The following is a 24,800-nucleotide window of genomic DNA, read 5'->3' on the forward strand; positions in this document are numbered from 1 at the left end:
TATCTCACACACACACACACACACACACACACACACACACACACACCTCTTATAATTCCTGACCACTAAAGAGAGGAAAAATCCTTTTATAGGAAAATCTAAAAACTAGTAATACTGGAGTTCTCCACTTGCCCCCTTGAAATTATTATCTTATTCCCTGCCTTATTCTACTCCAGCAGGTCCCAGGGTGGGTGACAACCATCTACAATTCAGGATTAAAAGCAGTTAAGACAAATTGCAGCCACAGGAATAGGGTGGACCCTGAACAGATGCATTTCAGGGGTAAAGAAGGGTATCTTCAGCATTCTTCGAAAGCTGAACAGTGAAGAAGCCAAACGCACCTCGTTTGGGAGGAAATTCCAAAACTTAGGAGCAGCCGCAGAAATTGCCTTCTCCTGGGTTGCAACCCCCTGAATATCCAAGGGTGGTGAAACTACCAAAATGGTTCCCTCTGCTGAGCTTAATGTTTGAGAAGGCCTGTAGGGAAGGAAGTGGTCTTTCAGATACTGTGGAAAAAGGCATTTTGCTTCAAGATTGCTGTGTGTGCCTCTCCATTCAGTGAGTTTTATTCAGTGTGGCACTAAAGAGACCATTTTGCCAAATGAAATGATTGCTCATCTCTTTTCCTCACATGATATTCTGGGAGTTTCCCCAACTCTCTGGAGCCGATTTGTGGGGAGTGGGGATTCCCACTGCACTAACGGGGATTGTTGTGCTGGCTTCCACTAGTGCAAAATTTCCATTTAATTTCTCTTTTTAGCTAGTTTAGTATGTGAACAACTTTCTCTTTGCCGTGTGTAAAAGTGCAGTTGCCTCTTTGTTGCAGGTCATGCTAGCCGAGCTAAAAGGCAAAGATGAAGTATACGCTGTGAAAGTCTTAAAGAAAGATGTCATCCTACAAGATGATGATGTCGACTGTACAATGACAGAAAAACGGATTCTGGCGTTAGCACGGAAGCATCCTTACTTAACACAGCTCTACTGCTGCTTCCAGACCAAGGTAGGTTCCATAAATCTATCATCAGACTTGAGGAACCAAACCTCTGCGGAATCTGGCCTGTGTGTCAGTTCATGAAAAGTCCAGCCGAAACACATTGCACTGTAAGCCAGAACACCTTGGCTGCAACAGAATGAATTTGTACCTAGCAAAGTGATTCTGTGAACGGTTAGATAAAAGAAAGAATAGTACATGGGTAGGCAAACTAAGGCCCAGGGGCCGGATCCGGCCCAATCGCCTTCTAAATCCAGCCTGCGGACGGACCAGGAATCAGTGTGTTTTTACATGAGCAGAATGTGTCCTTTTATTTAAAATGCATCTCTGGGTTATTTGTGGGGCCTGCCTGGTGTTTTTACATGAGTAGAATGTGTGCTTTTATTTATAATGCATCTCTGGGTTATTTGTGGTGCATAGGAATTCATTCATTCCCCCCCAAAAAATATAGTCAGGCCCCCCACAAGGTCTGAGGGACAGTGGACCGGCCCCCTGCTGAAAAAGTTTGCTGAACCCTGGAATAGTATGTTTGCAGCTCAGAGGGCAATACATTTGAAATGGGATGCTTTGTTCAGGGGAGAAAAAAACCAAATAGTTTAAACCGAACAGCATATGAAAACAAATTGAAGCAACTAGATCCTGTTTATGTCAGATGAAAGATGATTAAGAAGCACTTTTATAGGGATGCGTGAGGAATTTGATCTCTGTGGATTTCTCTGCAAAATGACCTGATCTACACCACTCAGACTAACGGGCAGGTTGGAACAGCTATCCATTGGATTTCTCAGGTTGCAGTGCATTTCTTGGCAGTTTAAATATATCAAAACACACGTTTAGATATATATATTTTTGAGAGAATCAAACAGATTTAAATATGTACTCTAATATGGCATATGAGAGTGATGTGAAACTAGAATGGAATTATGGCTAATAACGTTTGAAAGTGACATGGAGTGGAAATTTCCAGATTCTACCTTCTCTAGAGCTCTGTGCTCTCAAATATTTAAATAATATTCCATTTAAATGGCAGGAAGGAAGATTTAAAATGTTGGGGGCAATCCAGATATATTTTGCTAAATCCAATTGAGGACAACAAAATAAGATTTACCGTATTTTTCTGTGTATAACATGCCCCCTATTTTGGGGGACTCAAAATTAAGAAAATGCACTATCTACTATTTAGGAAAAAATATAGTCTTATACACGGAAAAATACAGTAATTGTGAGTAGCTTGAAGCCCCAGTGATTTAATGGTGACTTAGTCATGACTACGTTTTATTGGATTATGATGATTTTTTTTATTTGATTTTTTTTTTTTTGCTGGGGGTGGGAAGAGAAATTCAACTGTGTAGAATTTTGCAAGGGACAGTTGGGTATTTCCTTCACTTAAAGCAGTGATGTGGAACCTCGCAGCTGCTTTGCTTGACTCCAACTCCCATCAGCCCCAGCAAGCATGGTCAATGGTCAGGGATGAAGGAAATTGTAATCTAGATACCTTTGGAGATAGACCTTTGAAGGGGAGGATGATTATTTGAGAATGCAGTCTTGGTGGAATGCATATTCTCTTGATATACCTCATAGTAGGATGCTTGGGGGATTGGATAATCTGTGTTTTGAGGCAAAACACATTTTACAGAAGTACAGTGGTACCTTGGGTTACAGACGCTTCAGGTTACAGACTCCGCTAACCCAGAAATAGTACCTCAGGTTAAGAACTTTGCTTCAGGATGAGAACAGAAATTGTGCTCCAGTGGCGCAGCAGCAGCAGGAGGCCCCATTAGCTAAAGTGGTACCTCAGGTTAAGAACAGTTTCAGGTTAAAAATGGACCTCCAGAACAAATTAAGTTCTTAACCCGAGGTACCACTGTATCTTCATAGCATTTTTCATTGTAAATACTTGTGCAGACTTAGGTTAAGAAAATCACAGATTAATGTGCAAATGGGATTTATGAATGAGCAAATGTGGAAGTGCAGAGGGTTAGAAATCGTAGCATCACAGAATTGTAGAGTTGAAAGGGACCCAGAGGCTCATCTAGTGCAGCCCACTGCAAGGCAGGAATCTCAACTAAAGCATCCATGATAGATGGCCTTCCAACCTCCAAAGAAGGAGAGTCCGCTACTTTCTGAGGGAATCTGTTCCACTGTCGAACAGCTCTTACCGCCAGAAAATTCTGTATTTTTAGTTGGAATCTCCTTTCTTATAGGTTGAATTCAGTGGATGAACGGATTCATTCATTCCAAACATTCTGGTCATTGATGCCAAGATGTTGTCTTTTGTAGAAAGCGGCACTCTCTTTTCTGTATGTGAATATTTAAATGGGACTTGTTTCCATTTTTTTTTCATTATGCTGAGCATGCTTTAAAAACCAAAACAGAAAACTATAATGCTGCTTTGCCAAACAGATGATTTTTTTTTTAAGTCAATGATTATGTAGCCCACCAACCAATTCTCATGTGCAACCTCCATTGTAATGAGTAGTGCTGGTTTTTTAAAAAGACTTTTAAAATATATGTCCTGTGTTGCCTTTAAAGTGCCAGAAGGTGGCACTGAAGATACAGAAAGAAAGGGGAAAACCAACTCCCCCCCAACCCCCCCCCCAATTACTTTGGTTCTGTCTCTCTGAAGGAAACGAGGTGGTTACATAACTTCATACATGCAGTAGGAGCTGCATTGTAATCGATTTTGAATTCTCTTTTAAACTATTCAAAAGGATAAACACAGGCAGAACTTGCTGCTTTTACATAGCACACATTTGTTTATTTATTTGAAGCCATTTATGAGTCTCTTCCCATAAAATACCTCAAAGCAATTTCACAGTAAAAGCATCAACAATGAAAAAATAACTTCATATGTAAAAACAACCTAAAACAATTTCACATGTGATAACAATTCTAATTCCAATACAGATAAGATGTTTCTCGGTGGCTTATTTGCATGTATTATGTATGCCTTGACATAAGTTATAGCAGCTCTTGGCTTGTTTATAAGATTTCTCACCCCACACCCTTCACTACAAGGTCCCAGGACAGGTTACAATAACATCATGCACCATCTTAAAAAACACACACAGAAAAACCCCCAGAAAACCAGAACACTTGTAAATCAAGTAAAACCAAATGAGAAAAGAACAGTATAAATTCAACAGTTAAAGTCAATGTCTCAATTGCAGACTTAAGAAAGAGAAGTTTCTTGTAACTACCAACATCAGCTCTCATGCTGCCAACTGCAAGAAATACTCCTTGAGACGGAAAACATTATGCCATCGATATCCTTTATACCGTCACCAAATCAGCTCCTGTAAAATGAGTTCTTTCTGTGTCCTGTTAGCGCTGAAAACCAACCAATGCAATTCTTTTTTCTTTTCTTTTTTTCTTTTCCAATGTAGGCTTCCCATTTAGAATTTCTGGTATGAAATCTGCCTTCTGGATTGCATGCAAAAGAATGTCACAAAAGCATGCAAATAATCCAGTGCTTGGTTAAGTTTAGTGAAGTTGCATTTCTAAGCTGTGAGGGTGAAGGGGAACCCTAATCAGAGCATTTAAACCTTCCCTTAATCCAGGACTTTGCTTCATCTGTCCTCACAATGGCGAGATCCCCCACGTAGAATTAACAACCATAACTTCATATTTTATAGAGCTTTATCAGGGTTTATAGGGCTTCACATGCATACTCTCAGACATCTTTACTGCAGGCATTATTGTGCAGTATTAGCCCTCTTTCTGGAGATCGGGACTTGAGACTCACTTTGAGATACTTTGGCTTGGATAGCCAATGAAATAATTGCTGAGTAGCTTTGTTGGTTAGAGCGTGGTGCTGATAACACCAAGGTTGCAGGTTCAATCCCCATATGGGGCAGCTGCGTATTCCTACATTGCAGGGGCTTGGATGATCCTCAAGGTACCTTCCACCTCTACATTTCTACGAGTCTAAGGATGCACATTTTGTGCTCATCTCCGTGCCACCGTGCTTCCAGGGAGAGATACGCACTTTTTGTTTAAAGCTCATATGAAGAAAAAATCGCTATCCATTATAGGCGCTTTCCTAAAAACCAGCCAAACCTGTTTGAATAGAGGTAACAGTGGACTAGAGGAACAGGTGTGTGTTGACCTCTCTTGAGTCACTTTCAGCAGTCCTGAAATCTTATTGTCTGTCGGCCATGCACTCTGGGGACTTAAGGAAGCTAGAGTCCAGCAATGTCTGGAGGCCCATGGCTTGTCCATCCCTAAAACGATGCAACATTGGATGCTCTGAGGCATTCTGGGAAATGTTAAACGGCAGCTTATAGCTCCCTGCTGGCCAGCTGGGCGCCCAAGGCAGATCCAGTGCTTGTGGACTTTTTTAAAGGAAAGACGAATATGTGCATCAGTCTCTTCCACAATCACGATAAAAGAGTTATTTAATTTCCCTTGCCTTTATTGAGCAAAAGAAAAAGAAGAAATGTCTCTGGAGTTGTCATTTGCAGATCCCATTGACAAAATATGCCCTGGCGACTTTCCAGTAACTGATTTGTGGACAGCAGTCTAAATTTCTCTCATAATAGTGGCTTGAGGGGCAAAACGTGTCATTTGTGATTTAGAGTGCCAATTAACCTGACTGTGGCTGGTCAGTCTTATATTTGTCTGGGCCTAATCAATGGTTTGTAATTCATTTTAGCTGATCGTCTTCTGTGTGGGTTGCCAAGCAGCTAAACCTGTTGTGCAGATTCTGCTGGATGAGTGTAATCTACTTAAGGTGCATTTACATTGTCCAATATTACTGCTGCGTGTCACGTTAGAAGTTTGTGAGGGTCATATTTCATATTCTGCACCCCAGTGGAGGCCATTTGGGATTGCCAGATGTTGATATGAAAGGGGTTTTTGGTGTGGTTTTTTCGTGAGATATCTAATTAGACCCGCAAATACACTTTGATTTAAAAAAACCCCACCAAACTTTTCCTAATATACAAAATATGATAAAATACTGAACGATGCATGGCAATGAGGAGCCGCGCATCTTTCACTCAATGCCTACAATGCATGACATGCTGGTACCATTATAATCCTTATAAAACTAGTAATTTCAACTAGCATTTCTTGTTGCTACTGGAAATTCACCCAAGGCTAATTCACAGCGCGAATTCAAGAGTACAACAGTATGTCTTGTGTTTGGTTTTCCTTGTTGTGTGGTGGAGATAAACATTGTGTTCTGAGTTTTGACTTACGTGTAAAAAATAATACAGTGGTACCTCGGCTTACATACGCTTCAGGTTACGTACGCTTCAGGTTACAGACTCCGCTAACCCAGAAATAGTGCTTCAGGTTAAGAACTTTGCTTCAGGATGAGAACAGAAATCGTGCTCCGGCGGCGCGGTAGCAGCGGGAGCAGTGGTGCTTCAGGTTAAGAACAGTTTCAGGTTAAGAACGGACCTCCGGAACGAATTAAGTACTTAACCCGAGGTATCACTGTAATCCTCCCGTTCAAATTTTTCTAGTGATCAGGGGCGCTTTGATGTGTACTTAATTTCAGATTTCAGATTGCTATAGAAATATTCTCCTCTGTCACACTTTTCTCTTTGTTAAGGCAAATGAAGAGCCCAGGAGATCTAAGAGGGCAGCCCCCGCCTATTTCCTCCCTGGGTGTGTGGCGGTGGGAAGAGGAAACCAGCAGACCTCTTCACCATAAGGCCACTCTAGAGGTGGCATGCGGGGGGGGGGGAGTGGAGCCTGCCAAGCGGGTAGCAAATTCAGCCTCCAGGGAGTACATCACTGCCACCATGATAGCAGCAATGCATTTCTTGGAGGTGGAATTATTATTATTATTATTATTATTATTATTATTATTATTATTATTATACCCCAGCCTGGGCGGCTTCCAACCGAATATTGAAAACAATACAGTGTCAGACATTAAAAACTTCCCTAAACAGGGCCGCCTTCAGTTGTCTTTTAAAAGTAAAATAGTTGTTTATTGCCTTGACATCTGCTGAGAGGGTGTTCCACAGGGCAGGTGCCACTACCGAGAAGGCCCTCTGCCTGGTTCCCTGTAACCTCACTTCTCGCAGTGGACCTCAGTCTGGATGACGGGGTGGAGACGCTCCTTCAGGTATACAGGACCGAGGCCGTTTAGGGCTTTAAAGGTCAGCACCAACTCTTTGAATTGTGCTCGGAAATGTACTGGGAGCCAATGAAGATCTTTCAGGACTGGTGTTATATGGTCCTGGCAGCCACTCCCAATCACCAGTCTAGCTGCCGCATTCTAGATTAATTGCAGTTTCTGAGTCACCTTCAAAGGTAGCCCCACGTAGAGCGCATTGCAGTAGTAATCTGCCGCCGCTGTGGATCCTGCCACTTGAGGCTGTCATCTCACCTTGCCTCATGGCTGCGCCGGCCCTGGATGTGGAACAGGCTGCCTCCCTGTATATTTTTAGGCAGTCTGTCAAAACAGTTTTGGGTTAGGGTTCATGGGCTTCTTTTTGCTGACTGTGTTGGCCTAATTTCTGGAAGTATGGTGTCATGGCTGGGAGCTCGATGAATTGGCTTTCTAAAAAATAAAAAAGCCTGCCTGCCTGCCTGCCTGTAATAATTAAAGGAAGAAAGACATTGGACCACCACACTGTGAACTTTTATGAGTTTGTGCATTTCAGAAGCAAACAGAACAGCCCTGCAAATGAAGTTGTGGTAGCTCAGGAGTTTGGGAACTTTCCTAAGCAGTATGGCAAAGTTGAGTAAATGTTGAACGTTCCTATTGTCCTGCAGACAGAAGGCCCCGTTGTGTCCAGATTGCTGACCTGATTTTGAGAGAGTGAGAGGGAAACTTGCTGATATGCTGCACTGTCATTCTGAGCTGTCCTTGGAAAATTATTAAAGCCCTGTTAGCTCACTGAAGCTCCATTGTTCTCAGCAGCCCCTCAGCAGTGTTAACTGGATTTACTCTCCCCGGAAAATACACAGCAATCATAGGCATCTGATCATTAAGGCAGAGTGGTCGAGAGCTCAAGATGTCGATGAGCAATCTGAGCTCATTCTCTGTAGGTTCTTCTGAAGCTAGACTGATATTGATGCAATACATAAAAGTAAGTGCTATGTCCAAGTGGGGCTGGTCTAAATGGTCCCTGATTTCGGGGACTCCCCAAGTAATTTTTATCCCTCCCCTTACTCTCGGCAGCAGCAGAAGTAAAAACAAAACCAGTTTAATGTAGGCACAGTGTTGGAGTGGGTGGAGCCTAGCCTCCTAACTAGAATGCAAAATAATTCCACCCTACTCATGAGATCAATCATTGGATGAGTGAAGGGGATGATAACTATGTTGTTGTTTTTAAAGAAAACAGATTTGATTGCACCTACCACATCTAACTTGCTGTTATAATGTGTTTGACTCTGAGTGAATCTTGGTGTGAGGATATGTTATCCATCATTAATTATGGACTTATACAGATGATTGATACTCCTAGAGACTGGGAGTGTCAGAGTTGAATGTCTCTTCTCCTTACCTTTCTTCAGCACCCCTTGCAGTGGATAGAGTAGTAGTAGTAATAATAATAATAATAATAATAATAATAATAATAATAATATGCAAAGAATTGTTAAGTTATCTCCCTATTTCTGTGATCCAAACCCTGCATTCACTTACTATTGGTTTGGTTTGGTCATTTGTTTGTCAACTTTCTATTCCACCCTTCATCACAGGTTGGTTTACAGTATAAAAACACAAAGATACATTCCATGGTAACAAACAAAAACGAGACCCCGCCCCCCCCAGTCCAGCTTCTTCATACAATCAGTTCAGACCCAAAGTTTCCACTGAATAGTTTGGGACATTGAACTTTTACTTCCACAACCACTGCTAAGTAGTAACTTTGTTCTATTGCCAACCTTCCCTGTTTGAAAACAATCTATGAAATGTAACCCCTTGACGATGCAATCCATTGCAAATCGCACAGATTTCACCAGACCGGTCATTTGATCACGATTTAGGCTAAGTCCTGAACAAAACCCTTTCTTTGTGATTATAGTGTAGGATTAAGGATATGATTCCTGCTCTTCTTTTCTATTAGTGCCATTCTCCAGGCTTCAGCTCCTAAGGTGGAGACCTTACAGAATGGGGGCTAAGTTTTTTTGTGGAGAATTGTCAATGTCTCCAGCTGACCAGACGGGAACGTTTCACCAAAAATAAAAAATATATAATTATCCATTGAACTGGAGACCTACTAAGGCAAATAAACTAAACCTGAGCAACAAGGGAGAGATGCTGCTTCAGTCTGCAATATATGGCTTCGTTACACTTTGCATTGCTTAGCACATGGGTAGGCAAACTAAGGCCCGGGTGCCGGATCTGGCCCAATCGCCTTCTAAATCCGGCCCACAGACGGTCCGGGAATCAGCATGTTTTTACATGAGTAGAATGTGTCCTTTTAATTAAAATGCATTTCTGTGTTATTTGTGGGGCCTGCCTGGTGTTTTTACATGAGTAGAATGTGTGCTTTTATTTAAAATGCATCTCTGGGTTATTTGTGGGGCATAGGAATTCATTCTCCCCCCTCCCCCCAAAAAATGTAGTCCAGCCCCTCACAAGGTCCGAGGGACAGTAGACCAGCCCCTTGCTGAAAAAGTTTGCTGACCCCTGGCTTAGCATAAGCACAGAGCTATGAGGACTCCCTTTTGGGCACATGGAACAAGGTAGGGTCTTTGCCCTTTAGGCCTGGCCATCACATCACACTATGGCCTAGAGGTTCATCTAGAGCTACAGTCTGGTATGTAGGAAGGGCTGTAGCTCAATGGCAGAGCATCTACTTTCCATGGAGAAGGTTCAATCTCTGGCATCTCCAGGTAGGACTGGGAATGTCAGTATAGACATTACTGAGCTAGATGGATGAATGGGCTGATTCACTTTACTGCACTTGCTATGTTCCTAAGAGCATTGCTTAATCAGACCAAAGGCCAGCATCCTGTTTCCCACAGTGGCCAACCAGCAGGACTTGAATCCTACAGGCAGCATATAGGCATCGTGAAACAGGGAGAAAAAATGGATATGTATGTTTGTTGTAACACAGCAGTGGACCTGGAAACTTCAGGTTTGCAGGATCAATTTTGTATTTTAATTGAACCCTGAGATCCACCAATTGCAAAAGACATGCATTTAAAAGTAAACAACATGGGACAATTTCCATAGTATTGTAGCGTTGGAAGGGATGCTGAGGGTCTTCTCGTCCAAACTCTGCAGAGCAGGAATCTCAACTAAAGCATCCATGGCAGACTCTGCTTCTCTATTCTCTGCTTAAAAATCTCTAAGGAAGGAGTGTCCACTACCTTCTGAGGAAGTCCGTTCCACTCTCAAACAGATTTTACCATTAGAATGTTCTTCCTGATGTTTAGTTGGAATCTCCTTTCTTATAACTTGAAGCCACTGGTTTCAGTCTTACCCCCAGAGCAGGAGAAAACAAGCTTGCTGCATCCTCCATGTGACACCCCTTTAGATACTTGAAGTTGACTATCTCATCTCCTCTCAATCTCCTCTTATCCAGGCTAAACACAACCAACTCCCTCAACTGTTCCTCATAAGGCTTGGTTTCCAGACCCTTGAACATCTTGGTGGCCCTCCTCTGTGCATGTTCCAGCTTGTCAATATCCTTAAATTGCAGCACCCAGAGCTTGACACATCATTCCAGGTGTAGTTTGACCAAGGCGTAAGAGAGAGGTACTATGACTTGCCTTGTTTTGTGCACAAAGGAAGTGTCTGTTGATGCAGCCTAGAAGAGCATGAGCCCCTTTTCTTTGCTGCTGCATCGCACTGTGGACTTATTTAAAGCTTGTGGTCTACTAAGACCCCTAAGCCCTTTTCACATGTTCTGCTAGTGCAAGGAGTTTTAACTGTTCCACGCTTTCCTTTCCCTGTGTGCCCCTCTGCAAAATCCCTAAGTCTGTCCCCCAAGCTTCCGGAGTAAATTTATGGGGTACATGAGAGGAGAGGAGAGGATGCGGAAGTTAAAACTTCTCGAGTTAGCGTAACTGCTTAGCTGGCTACCGTCCATGGTGCCTCTGAGCACTGCTGAAGCAGGGGGTTTGTTTTGAGAACCAGAACTGAGCTGAGCTCGCAGCCCTTCCCCATGTAAATCTGCTCCTATTTATGCCAAACTTCTTTCATTTCAGTGATGTAATTTAGAGGAGGAAGAGGAGTTGTTGTTGCTGCTACTGTTGAACAGCTGGGGGTGAGGAATCTTTGCTTATGTATACTACAAATCACCCAAAGGTCTCCCTGTCAATGCCAGTCTACCTTCTGACCAGCCCTGGCTAAAGAGGTTTTCTTATGATCTAAAAGCCTGAGAAAATAATAAACAATATATTTGTGTGGTGCTGAAAAGAGAGCGCCAGATAAGTCAATCAGAGGAGAGCATTCCATGGGCAGGAGGTCACAACCAAAAGGCCTTCCCTCCATTCACTGCTGCACTAGATGTATTTTTTTAAAACCACAGTTTACTTTTGCAAACGTGTATCCATTTGTGACACGGGAGGCGCTGTGGTCTAAACCACAGAGCCTAGGGCTTCCCGATCAGAAGGTTGGCGGTTCATATCCCTGTGGCGGGGTGAGCTCCCGTTGATCGGTCCCAGCTCCTGCCAACCTAGCAGTTTGAAAGGACGTCAAAGTGCAAGTAGATAAATAGGTACTGCTCCGGCAGGAATGTAAGGGGTGTTCCCGTGTGCTTCTCTGGTTCGCCAGAAGCAGCTTAGTCATGCTGGCCACATGTCCTAGAAGCTGTCTGCAGACAAACACTGGCTCCCTCGGCCTATAGAGCAAGATGAGTGTGCGACCCCAGAGTCATCCGCGACTGAACCTAACGGTCAGGGATACCTTTACCTTTACCTTGATCCATTTGTGAATCCCAGCCTTGTGGTAGGCCATCAGGCACATATGGAATCAGCATCAGATTTGAACCTGGGCCACTTGCAGATCTTAGCTTCTGCTCTTAACTACTAAGATATACCATCATGGCACCTTTTCCAAGTGCCAAAAGCAGCAAGTGTTGGTGTTGGCAAAGCAGATCTGAGTGTAGAGATGGCAGTCTTGGCGATTTGATTAACGCTGTCTCGTTGTGCCGTTTAACATTACATTTACACTTATAGCTCTAGGACTCAGGTGAAACGGCCCCATTTGTCTTTGCAATCAGCCTGTGTCTGCCCTGGAGTGTTGTGTTGTGTTGTGTTGTGTTGTGTTGTGTTGTGTTGTGTTGTGTTTTTTGTTTTTTGTTTTGTTTTGTTTTGTTTTGTTTTGTTTTGTTTTGTTTAACCATGAGTGTCAATTCCTACTCCTGCACTTTGCAAGGGACAGAAAGATTTATTCATTGGTATTACAGCTAAATACTTAGTGTTGTGTTGTGAGGTTGGGATGCATTTCCTAAGTTACTCAGAACAGGGCTGGAGGAACAGGCAAGTGATGTTTGTATGAGATTTCTAAACTAGTTTTGGCCTTGAGCTATACTTAAGGATCTGAACTTGGGAAGATTTCATTAAGCAAAACCACTCAATTTCTGCAAAAACGCCCAACCTGAAATGATCCATCTGTGGGAAAAGGAGAAAAAGAATTGTTTCTGGTGATGTGCCCTAGGAGATTAATTGCCATCCTTATTGTTTAGGTTAACTTATTGTTAAATATAGGGAAAAAACACAGTGGTGTAATCCATATATCCCCAAGGCTAATGGGGGAACTCAACCATGTGAGTAACACTATATCTGCGTATTGTTTTCCGTTGCCCTTGTAACTCTATTTACAATGATAATACAGTTTTTTTCAAAAAAGGCTTGCAAGAAACCTCAAATCCGAGTGCATTCCACTTTCTTTTGCCAGCCCGTCTTATTTGCAGTGATAATCCTTACAGCGAAACTCTCAGTGCACAATCTGGCAATACCATTTATTGCACAGGGACATATACCTAATGCAACTATAGTGTCTTCTTAAGGGACAGAAGAAACCATATTAATATTATATTTCTATACTGCTTTTCACTCACATGAATCACAAAGCAGCTCACAAATGATAATTATCAATAACTTAATAGAACATCACAGATACAACATAAATCATATAGAATAATTAACAAATCACAAGTAAAACAACTGCATTCTATAAAACAATATTAACAAAACATCTAAAAAATCCACAAAATAATATTAACTACATTAACAGACTAGAATTCAACAAACTAAGCATTATTGAATTCATACACACATGACACATTACTGGCATGATCAATTATATTGAGTACAAGCTGTTTTTGTTTGTTTTTGCAGAGCCGCCAAATACCTCACCCCTTCCAAAATAAAGCAATAACTTATATTAGAACAGTAACAGAATCATAGAATAGTAGAGTTGGAAAGGACTGCAAGGGTCATCTAGTCCGGCCCCCAGCAATGCATGATTCTTTTGCCCAACGTGGGTCTCAAACCCATCACCCTGAGATTAAGAGTCTCATGCTCTACCAACTGAGCCACAAGACTGTGTATGAGCTTTTGAGGTACGCAGCACTCTTTTAAGATATAGGTGTTCAAAGCAATCAATCTTTATTGTTAGGATTTCCAATCAGCCACCGGAGCACAATCAAACAAATACGATTTTACAGTTCACACGCAAAAGACTGTTTGGGATTAACAGCACGACAAAAAACTAGGGTTGTGTGTGTTTGTGTGCAATCACATTAGAATGAGTTTTTGAGTGCTAGTTTGGTTGGTTGGGAGCTTTAGTCACCCAGTTCCTAGTCAAGCATGCTGATGTGTAGAAATTTGCCACATTGGTGGTTTTGTCGGTGGAACCTGGCCAAAGGACTCCCATCACACCTGAGGCAGCAGGCTAGCTTAGGGGAGGAGGGCAGACCAGGCGGTGTGCATATCTGGGTGCTCCATGGACTAGTAGAATCTGTATATATGGGTCATTGATGCGCATTACACAGTGGTGGCTGGTGCCCATTGGTAGAATGGAAGGCCGGGAGCCCAAACATTGTGGGAAGCCAGAGCCAGTATTAGGCAGAACGAGCACTAAGTCAAGCAGAGCCAATGCATTCTGTTTGAGTGCCCTTTCTTCTCTCTGCTGAGTTCCTCAAATGCAACACTGAGATCGAGAAGGAGTGAAGCTGGTACCACCCTCTGTACTGGTTGCAAGTAGGAATATAGGGAGGTGGAAGACTGGCTGAGGGCAGGCTGAGGTTGGTGGGGCAGTCCCCCTTGTGCCATAATGTGGCAGCACACACTGGCTTTGCAGATGTGCCTAGTTAACTGGGCCCCCACCTACAAGCACAATAGAAAATTGGAGCTGTTGCTGGTCTGGCCCAAAGAAAGCCCATGTTTTATCCATTAGCCTTGCTGCGCTTCTCAGCTTGTTTACATTCTTGGGGGCAAGTATGGAAGCATCTGCTTGGAGGAGTCGAGGGATACGCAAGGATTTGCCGGTTCTGTTTTTGTTATTTAAAGTAACACGAAAGGCAAGTGGCGTTAAAAAGTCAAACTGTTTCCCAGACAGAAGAGAGAACACTGTGTCTTAGTAGAAAGGATGGGGAAACTTCTCTGTTATATTTGAATAAAGAAATCTAAAGCACTAGAAAGAACAAAACAAAAAGTTTTCCCTAGATCTTATCTCCATACAATGGAAGGGTTAGTATTTTTCCCCCTTTCTTCTTTTTTGTCCAAAACAACAACACCTTTTCTGATGGTTCCCCACTCATTTGCTTACAAGTAAAACTCTTTGCTAAAAGTTTGGGGCATTAGCTGTGTGCCAGAGGCACACACCCCTTCCGCTTTCATGTATTAAGGGGACGTTCAGTGAAATATATTACTTCAGACCTTTTCAGTAAGTACAAGATTGTTGGGCAGGGAGCATGCCCAGGGCACAAGGGCAAGACTTCAGGGAAACAGAAGTGGGGTGTGAGGGTTAAAGCAAGATCCAGAGCATAAAATACTTTGCCCCAAGGGCTGTACTGAAAACGAAACTGCAAATAGAGCCAGAAAACCATATAGAAATACCATTATTTTGGGGTGCAAAGGGGTGGGTGGTAAAGGTAAAAGGTAAAGGACCCCGGACGGTTAAATCCAGTCAAAGGCGACTATGGGGTGTGGCACTCATAATAGGAAGAGCACTGTGGATCAGACCATATGAGATGCTCTCATAAGTGGGACAAGTGCAACGGCCCTGGGAATTGCTTTTCAGAGACACACTGCCTCTTTATCTTGGAGGTAGCCGATAGCTATGGTAAATTCTGAGCAGACATGAAGCTTACAGATTATCTTTTCCATCTTCCCTCCTTGCTTCTGCCACAGGGCTTTAAAGGTTTATAGCGAATGTTCCAGGCTCTTGGGATATAGGGAATCCCAACCAGTATTCTCAGCAGAGTTTTAACACCACCTGCTTTAAGATCTCCATGTGTGAGAGCAGATAGACTGATCTAGGCATGTCTTGTGTGTAGCTGCAACAGCTAATTTATGAACTGGTTAGCTGCTCTGCGGAACTTTTGTTTATATAGGCAAAGCAGTCGTGGCTCCTCTCAGATATAATGATTCCTCAGAAAATACACAGAGGCCTATTTCATGTCAAATATATATTGCGCTTATCTTTGGTTTCCTTTCTGGTTGACCCTCTCCTCCCGCACAATTCTCCGTGTGCTCTAAAGCACCCCTTTCTTGGGGCTTTTCCTTTTGTCAGTTTTTGCTCCAGTTGCACCATAAACTATCTGAGCATGGACAGGCCGCATCTTTATAGACAGCTCTGTTTAATATAAATCTGTTGTGTTGCTGACTTAAGGATTGCAGCCGTAGCACTCTGTTTTTGGGAGAAGTGGGCGAGCTACTTAGATACAGTGATACAGCCTTTTGCTACCTCTGTGTATTGAAAGGGTTGCTGTGAAACAAGAATGAGAAAATGCTGCAACCATATTAAGGCCTCAGCCACTGCTGTATATTTGTATATTCCCAGTACTAGTGCAGCGAAAGGAAGGGAGAAGATTCCATGTGCATAGGAAAATCTGTTATTATTATTCTGTTCTTAATGGGCACTCTTCAGCAACAAATTAGAACTTACTACCTACACTCCTTGAGAGTTCACAAACACTCATGTGAGGAGGGCGACCAGGCCTTACAATTTCAGCCACCATCTTTGCTGCAATCGTGCATTTAGGCCGTGCACCAATAGGCTGTATGCACATAGTAAAGTACATGCTTAGAACACCTCCCATGAGGAGTCTGCTTCAGTCAGAATCTTGGCTATAGTGAGGGGAATCCTGAAGCCTTGATCTCCTGCACGAATCATGAAGAAAATTGCACACGTCAATGGTTTTCAGTGACCGCTTCCCTACCAACAAGAGCAGCCAGCTTTGGGAGGTAGGAGCGTTTCCACTGAGACTGTGTGGTGCAAATAAAATGTTGAAAGGCAAACCAACTCCCCACCCATTCCTGATCACCCCTTCACAACCAATCCAGAATTACTCTGGCTTCTAAACGCTAGAAGTAAATTCTTAAGAGAACGAGTTCTGAATAGCTGTTTCATCAGGTCCTCCTCACAGAGGACATCTGTTGCGGTGAAATCATCAGGACTGACCTCATTGCTTTGTGGGTGGGAGTGATTGGATAGCCACAACAACCTGATTGGTGGTCCCTTGGTTGCTGGGCAGAGCTGGCCAGTGGGATTTTTTGTGTATTAACCGAGGGACCTTTATATATACCGCTGCACGTTGCGTAGAGCTTCCTCTTTTCACTTTGTGCACCGGATCACCCATTCACCCTCCCTATATTTAGGGTCTTGCTATGACCGTGCTATGCCGTTGTGGGTCGTCTGCTGTTGGGACAGGGGCCCAGTAGGAATTTTCCGTATTGGCTGATTGGCTGGTGCCACTTGAGTTTTGCCTGCTGCATAGCAAATCGGCACAGCTTTGTAAGGTTTGGTGGATAGACATTGGTTCAAGGTGGTCTGGAGGGGAGTTCAGAGAACCTGGCTCCTCCAATGCGCAACAGGTATTCCGTCAAAGGAATCCAGGGATTCGCCATGCTTTTGTCGACCCCTTTCACGGGGTAGGGCCACTCAAGAGTCCCTGGGAGCATTTTGGGGTGAGCTTGAGTCACATGACCATACCAATGCTCCCCCATGGTGTTTACCTGTACTGACGATATGGTGGGGCCCAGTTGTCAGTGCTGTCCTTCTGAGGTGAGATGCAGCTAGTCGGGAACCAATGCCTAAACAAACCATTCACTATCCGTAGTCAATAAAGTTGTGGCCAAAATTATGCCAATAACCTAAAACTAAATTCCGTGTCAATTGTGTCTTTATTATTGGGAAGCTCCTGGGGATCTTGACACGCAAAAGAGACATTTCCATTTGATCTTGAGAGAAGACGTTTTCCTTTGTCTCTGCCCACATGCAGCAAGCATGGTTCTTTCTGCTTTTACATCATATCCAGAGCATGGCTGCCTATAGTTCTAAAGACATCTTCTTCAGGACTTCCCCTCTCTTTCTGGCCTGGTTCAGACATTCACTACCTTCGAGTAACTACAGTCATTTCAAAAAATTATTGTACTTTCAAAAGTATAATTTTGAAATTCAAAAGACTAAAGAGTACTAGGAGGAACATCCTTATGGGTACTCAAAGAGTAGACTCACTGAAATTAATAGAGCATATGGGTGTGCATTACTCTGGGTAAACGTTAGTTTTCAACAAGTTTAGAACTGCAACAAAAATTTAGCTTCTATTTGTCATGAGATTTACAAACACTAAAGGATTAAACTCATTAAACATCTTTTCTCTTGCCCTCAGGTACTTTGTGAAAGTTGGGCAGATATCTCTAACTGAAAAGAAGTCTCCACAGCAAACCAAAGCAGTTAACTTTAGTTCCTTGGATTCTTTGGATAAAGATAAGGCAGTGAAGTTGGCATAAACCCAATTAACAGTGTGTACTTAAAAGGCGAACCAGCAGCACCCCAAACCCTAACTCAGGACATATATTTTTCAAGACCTTGTTTTTTTTTTCATCACAAGAGGTCAGCCTCAATCTGTTCTAGGATCGCTGCCATAATATTTTAATTCTAATTTTAAATCACTTAGAAGACAGAGGAGAGTTATATAACTCCTTCTAAACTTGTTGGAACATCCCATGGTCTGAATTCACATTGCAGGAAAAACATATTGCAGTCCATTCCAGGCACATGGGAAATATCAAACAAGGAGAAAGAGGATTTCAGTTTGAAAAATCTAATTTAAGAACTGGATTTGGTAAAAAAAATACACTCTGAGAACATTCAGACCTAAAATGCCCTCATTTCCCTGAAAAATAGGACATCAGAGTACAGGACCTTTCTGTTCTAGACATCTGAGAGCCAAATTCAATCTTAGGTGCATGAAATGTTGATCTGGTAGACATAGAAGACCTCCTCATTATCACATCAGGATAGTGTGGTGTGTTCCTGCAGCACACATGTAAGATTTGAATGGCATAAGCATGGCTATCATTTTGTTATATAGGATTTGTCGCTTTTCACTCATTGTTCTGCAGTCTGTTGATGCTGGGAAGCGCCACATTGATTCCTTCATTCTCCTCCCGCTTCCCCACCAAATTTACGCTTCCTTTCTAGAGATATGCAAACAGCCTGCTGCTTCTCTCCCTAAAAATCAATTGGCCCCTTGGAGCAGGAAATTAAATTATTGAAAAAAATATCAGTGAAGTTTAGCCATGCTGTAGCAAGGGTTATATTTAACTTTTGTTAACCAGCTTCCAGCCCTGGTTTTGAAATCTAGTTTGAGACTCTTAACTACGGTTAATGTAACCTGGATGCAAACATTATACCTTACTAACCATGATTAATGCTGAAAAGGGAAGTGAGGGAAGGGAAGACCCCTGCATGAAACCCTGGTGTTATGTTGGCAATCAAGGCAGACATCATTGTATTAGATAGATCTTGTGGTCTGACTTGGTACAAAGTAATTTCATTAATTTTGGGCAGGGGCATAGCTCAGTGGTAGAGCACACATTTTGGGCGCCAAAGGTTCCAAGTTCAGTTTCCGACACCTCCAGTTAAAAAGACTGTAGATCTGTTGCCTGTCAAAGGAGAAAATACTAGGTAAGATGGCCAAGTAGTTTGGGCTAATATAGTAGTTTCAGGGAACATTTGACCCTCCAGATGTTGCTGAACTACAAATCCCATCAGCCCTAGCAAGCATACTAATGGCCAGGGATGTGGGAGTTGCAGTTCAGTAACAACTGGGGAGCTATACGTTTCCGACATGTGTGATATAAGTTAGCTTCCTATGTTCCTATTCATTGTACAACCCTGGATTGATCAGGATTCCTAGACAGGTGTTTGGAGATGCAGGTGTGTTGCTTACACTTTAGATTTCTTCAATATGTCCATAGCAGTTGAGTCTGCTGCAGATTGTACAGTGCTACAATTAGAGGGGGAACTTCTCCCCTTCTAAATAATGTACATCATGGGTACTCAGGACCTTTTCACAGAACCAGTTATGGGAGCTATGTCATCATGACTTCTTCTCATATCACTCCAGTAATGTCTGTATGTGTCCTCAGAGCACTGCAAAGTGCAATGCCCTGGTAATAATAATAATAATAATAATAATAATAATAATAATAATACCCCCCCTCTCCACATGGAAGTTCTGTTTTTCTGAACAGTTTGAACCTTGAAGCTTTCAGCAACTCTTTGCAGTTCAGGTCTCTGCACCTTTGAACTAAGGACATCACTGCAATTACATAGCCACCAACACACCCTCATCAGCAGGTAGCCTAGCTAAAGAGTTGGGCAATCATTCAAAATAAATATTCCAATATTCAGCCAAAGCTGTCTTTTACCCCCTGAAAAACCCATAGATAGCATGTTCTATTTACAACTTGTACTTTCTCTTTTGTGTTTGTGCTACATTTTCTACGAATTCAGAGTTCATTTCCTTACACTGATGTCAACGGAGGTTGCTGATTTCCAGTAATTAACATGCACTAGATTCTTACTTATGTTAGTTTAGTATGGTTGTCCCTGAATTCTTCTCCTAGAGCTGCATTTCCCGTGTTGAGAATCTGACTATCATGATGCATTTATTTTATTTTTTAAGTAAGTCTACTGCATTCCTCCTTTCAGGAATTATATCATTGACTAAAACTGAATGATTTAATTCAAAGTAACACAGTTTCATTATTATTATTATTATTATTATTATTATTATTATTATTATTATTAAATTCGTATACTGTCATCTGCAGATTCAGGATGGTTCACAACATAAAATTACAATTATTTTTTCGAGGTGCTTGCATTGACTTGCTTGTAGAAAAGGCAATGAAACATTGATCATAATCAGAAAGAGGGCAGTGTCAATACACAACCAATGGAAAGTGGGTGAAGAATTATATTGCAAAATTGGGAAAATTTTGAATTTCACAGGATGGCTGCGTCAACACATTGTTTCAGGAAATTAGGTAGGTTCACCTTTAAATGCAAACAAAATTGAATTTCTCCTCCATCTCTAGTGATAGAGTAGGCATCTGTGCGAAACACTTGCTAACAGCTTAAAGGTCCTCCTTGATATGAATGGAGAGCTGGGCTTTCTAGACTTATGGAAATAGAAGAGTGGGAACACATGAAACAGATTTTCCATCAAAGCAGGATGGTATAGAAAACGAGTTCATAATCTGTAAATCACAGCCTGCCCTGTCACTAAAATCTATGTATGCAAACATACATCTAAGCAGAGAGTGGCCGCTGGGACCATATAACACTGGTCCTGAGAGACCTGCATTGGCTCCTAGTACATTTCTGAGCACAATTCAAAGTGTTGGTGCTGACCTTTAAAGCCCTAAACAGCCTCGGTCCTGTATACCTGAAGGAGCCTCTCCACCCCCCCATCGTCCACCCGGACACTAAGGTCCAGCTCCAAGGGCCTTCTGGCGGTTCTCTCCCTGCGAGAAGTAAGGTTACAGGGAACCAGGCAGAGGGCCTTCTCGGTAGTGGCACCCACCCTGTAGAACGCCCTCCCATCATATGTCAAGGAAATAAGCAACTATCCTACTTTTAAAAGACATCTGAAGGCAGCCCTGTTTAGGGAAGTTTTTAATGTTGAATGCTGTATTGTGTTTTTAATATTCGATTGGGAGCTGGGGAAACCCAGCCAGATGGGCGGGGTACAAATAATAAATTATTATTATTAGTATTATTATTATTAACCTACGGTATGTATGTTGTAGGAGCTGTTCGCCAACTGTTACATTAGCTCCCTTTCCCAAACTGAGCTTCCTTGAAGTACAGTTTATGTTGCATGAACAAGCGTTTTTGCTGATTGAGGCATTCTGACTTCTTGCTTGCCTTTTTGAAGTTTCTGGATCACAGACAAGAATGATATAGGCAGGTTAAAGAGCATAATGCTTCTTTTAACAGGTTGTGTGTAGGCTTGCATGCTTAATCCCTTTACACCTTTGATTTAAAGAATTGGCCTAGAACTTGCTTGAAAATCAGAATAGCACACCGAAACTTTGTTTAACATCCCTCCACCCATGCAAGGTGAAATTGCATAGTTAAAATATTCTAACGGCATTAGTCAGCAGTTGCATTAATTTATTCCTGAAGACTTTTAGATTTAGAGACTAAAATGCTATTATATGGGTGAACGCCCAGACAGGAAAATAACTCTTCCTCACCATCATGTATTCCATACACACGCATAGACACAGATTTACACAAAGAGAGATATTACTGTAGTGAGGTGTGATTGATAGAGTGTATTCTAGATTTTTTTCCCTCCTGTGACACAGTTCTCCAATTAATGACACACACACTCTCCTCCAATCAACTCTATGGTCTATCTATTTCATACAAATCTATGGTCTATCTATTTCATACAAACATTAAAAAAATTCTAATGTATGAATTACTTCAAAAATGACAAAATCCTTTGAAATATAAAATAAAAGTGAAATATTATGAGCAACCACAAAACTAATCTGTATAAAACTATGCCCCTCAAAGGTGAGAAATGCACCCCTCTGAGGTCTGCACCGTAAACAGCTGCCTTGTTGGCCTTTGAGAGCACCAGCCCTGAGTGAGGCATTGTTGTTTGTTTGTTTGTTTGTTTGTTTGTTTGTTTGTTTGTTGTTTGTACCCCACCCATCTGACTGGGTTGCCCCAGTCAATCTGACCCTCTTCAAATAGCTTCTGAGGTTGGTAAACTTCATAAGAACATAATATGAACCCTGCTAAGTTAAAGGTAAAGGGACCCCTGACCATTAGGTCCAGTCGTAGCCCACTCTGGGGTTGCAGCGCTCATCTCGCTTTACTGGCCGAGGGAGCCGGTGTACAGCTTCCGGGTCATGTGGCCAGCATGACTAAGCCGCTTCTGGCGAACCAGAGCAGCGCACGGAAACGCCGTTTACCTTCCCGCCGGAGCAGTACCTATTTATCTACTTGCACTTTGTGCTTTCGAACTGCTAGGTTGGCAGGAGCAGGGACCAAGCAACGGGAGCTCACCCCGTCGCAGGGATTCGAACCACCGACCTTCTGATCGGCAAGACCTAGGCTCTGTGGTTTAACCCACAGCGCCACCCGCGTCCCATGGACCCTGCTAGATCAGGCCAAAAGCCTCTCTAGTCCAGTATCTTGTCATCACAGTGGCCAACCAAATGATTCTGGGAAAACTGCAAGGAGAACCTGAAGGCAACATCACTCCCTCCAGCAACTGCTATTCAGAGGCTTGATGCTTCCAATAATGGAAGTGGAACATAAACATGGTGGCTATTAACTGTTGATAGCCAGATCTCCCATACATTTGTTGAGTCCTCCTTTAAAGCCATGTAAGCTGGCGGCCATTAGTACTGTGGAGTGAATTCCGTACCTTTACTAGGTTCTTTGTGAAGGAGCACTTTCTTTTCTCTCTCCCAAATCTTGGCTTCATTGGTGGTCTCAGGTTGCAGTATTGTGAGAAAGGGAGCAAAAGTTCTTTTTGCTTTGTATGTCCTTTCTTTCTTTTTTGCTGTTCGCTGCTAGACTTTCAGTTTAGGAGAGAGAAAGACCCAGCAGCCGCAGCCCTTAAGATAAGTGAAGAATGCAGGCTTACAAAGAAATGTTTGTGGGAGTGTTGTACATCTTCCTACCGCTATCCTTTATGCTAACATTATTAAAAAAAGAAGGGGGTGGGGAGACCACTCTTTGTAACAGCAGTAGTCCAGCTGTATGAAACTTCCTCTGCTTAAGTGAAGTTCAAGAAGCCAGATGCTAATAAAAAGGAAAATGCTTATTGTTGAAATACCCCCTTTTCCTTCTTGTCAAGGTTAACTGTGCCTTCCTACACTGGCGCCGCCTTTGTAATATGTCCCTAGGTATTCCAAGCAATGCTTTTAAGGCTGCACATTCAGGACTGTGCCAAAATAATTGATATTTTTTAAAGGCCACCTTTATTTTTGTATAGAGGGGCAGACAACGATGAAACCTAAGTGACTGTTGCTACCCATGACTTTTAATTCCCCCTTTCCACAGAGAAACGGTTAAGATTATTAATTGTTTCTCTTGCAAGTTAAGTGTCATCTTCACAGCAGTCCTGTGAGTTAGTTCTGTAAAGCTGTCGTTGGCTACATTCAGACATGCAATTTTGCGCCATTAGTTTTACTGATTATAATGCTAGCGTTCCTGTCCTAATTTCCAATGTTTCCTGTCACTGTGGTACTTGTTGCGATACAGAACTTTAAAAATATCAATATGCTGCCATGTCCCACTAAATTTTAAATGTTGTGAAGGAACTGTATGTTGGGATCCAATCACAAATTTCACCACGAGAAATTACGACACTAAACTTTCTAAGTCAAGGGGGTTGCAATTGGATTTTTTTCTGGAACCAGCTAACATGAAAATGAGCACTAAGCTTCCACTAGATTTCCAGAAATGGCTTTTGCATTGTGTGAAAGATTATACAGTGGTACCTCTGGATGCAAATGGGATCCGTTCCAGAGCCCCATTCACATCCTGAAGCGAACGCAACCCGCATCTGCGCATGCGCGACTCGTGATTCGCCGCTTCCGCACATGCGCGTGACGTCATTTTGAGCATCTGTGCATGAGCGAGTGGCGAAACCCAGAAGTAACACCCTCCATTACTTCCGGGTTGCCGCGGAGCGTAACCTGAAAACGCTCAACCTGAAGCACATTTAACCCGAGGTATGACTATATGTTGTTGTTGTTTAGTTGTTTAGTCATTTAGTTGTGTCCGACTCTTCGTGACCCCATGGACCAGAGCACGCCAGGCACTCCTGTCTTCCACTGCCTCCCGCAGTTTGGTCAAACTCATGCTGGTAGCATAAGACACTGAAATTACCAGGTAAGGAAATGTCAGGAAAACAGAATAAGGTGCTGTCTGAATGCAGCCATGGTCTCTGCACTGTCCAATCCCTTTGTTTGAGAGAAAGAAAGTAGGTCTCAGTGAGCAAGCAAGAATTACTTGCATCTCAAGGTCTCCTCCCACACTTAAAGACCCATAAGAAGAGCCTTGCTGGTTCAAAGCGAAAACCTAAAGTTTCAGTTTGGTACAGTCATACCTCGGGTTACAGCCACTTCAGGTGGCGTTTCTTCGGGTTGCGGAGTGCTGAAACCCGGAAGTACTGGAACAGGTTACTTCTGGGTTTCGGCAGTTGCACATGCACAGAAGCGCTAAATTGTGCTTTGCGCATGCGCAGAAGCGCCGAATCGCAACCCGCGCGTGCGCAGACGCAGGTTGCAAACGTGCATCCCGCATGGATCACGTTCGCAAACCGAGCGTCCACTGTACTTTCTGAGAGCTTCTTTGTAAGGCTGAATTAGCATTTCAGGAAAAGTTCGATTC

General features: G+C 42.6%; 1 protein-coding gene across 1 annotated transcript in view; it reads left to right on the forward strand.

Moving 5' to 3' along the window:
• The window catches only part of PRKCE (protein kinase C epsilon), a 328,939-nt gene that overhangs the window by 247,657 nt on the left and 56,482 nt on the right, over positions 1 to 24,800 (forward strand). The window contains exon 10 of the mRNA XM_081854659.1: positions 827 to 1,000. Within this exon, the coding sequence (XP_081710785.1) occupies positions 827 to 1,000 (174 nt within the window). The remainder of the gene's footprint in view (positions 1 to 826; positions 1,001 to 24,800) is intronic.

This window comes from Podarcis erhardii (assembly GCF_964252035.2).
Source record: "Podarcis erhardii genome assembly, chromosome: 3".
NCBI lineage: Eukaryota > Metazoa > Chordata > Lepidosauria > Squamata > Lacertidae > Podarcis > Podarcis erhardii.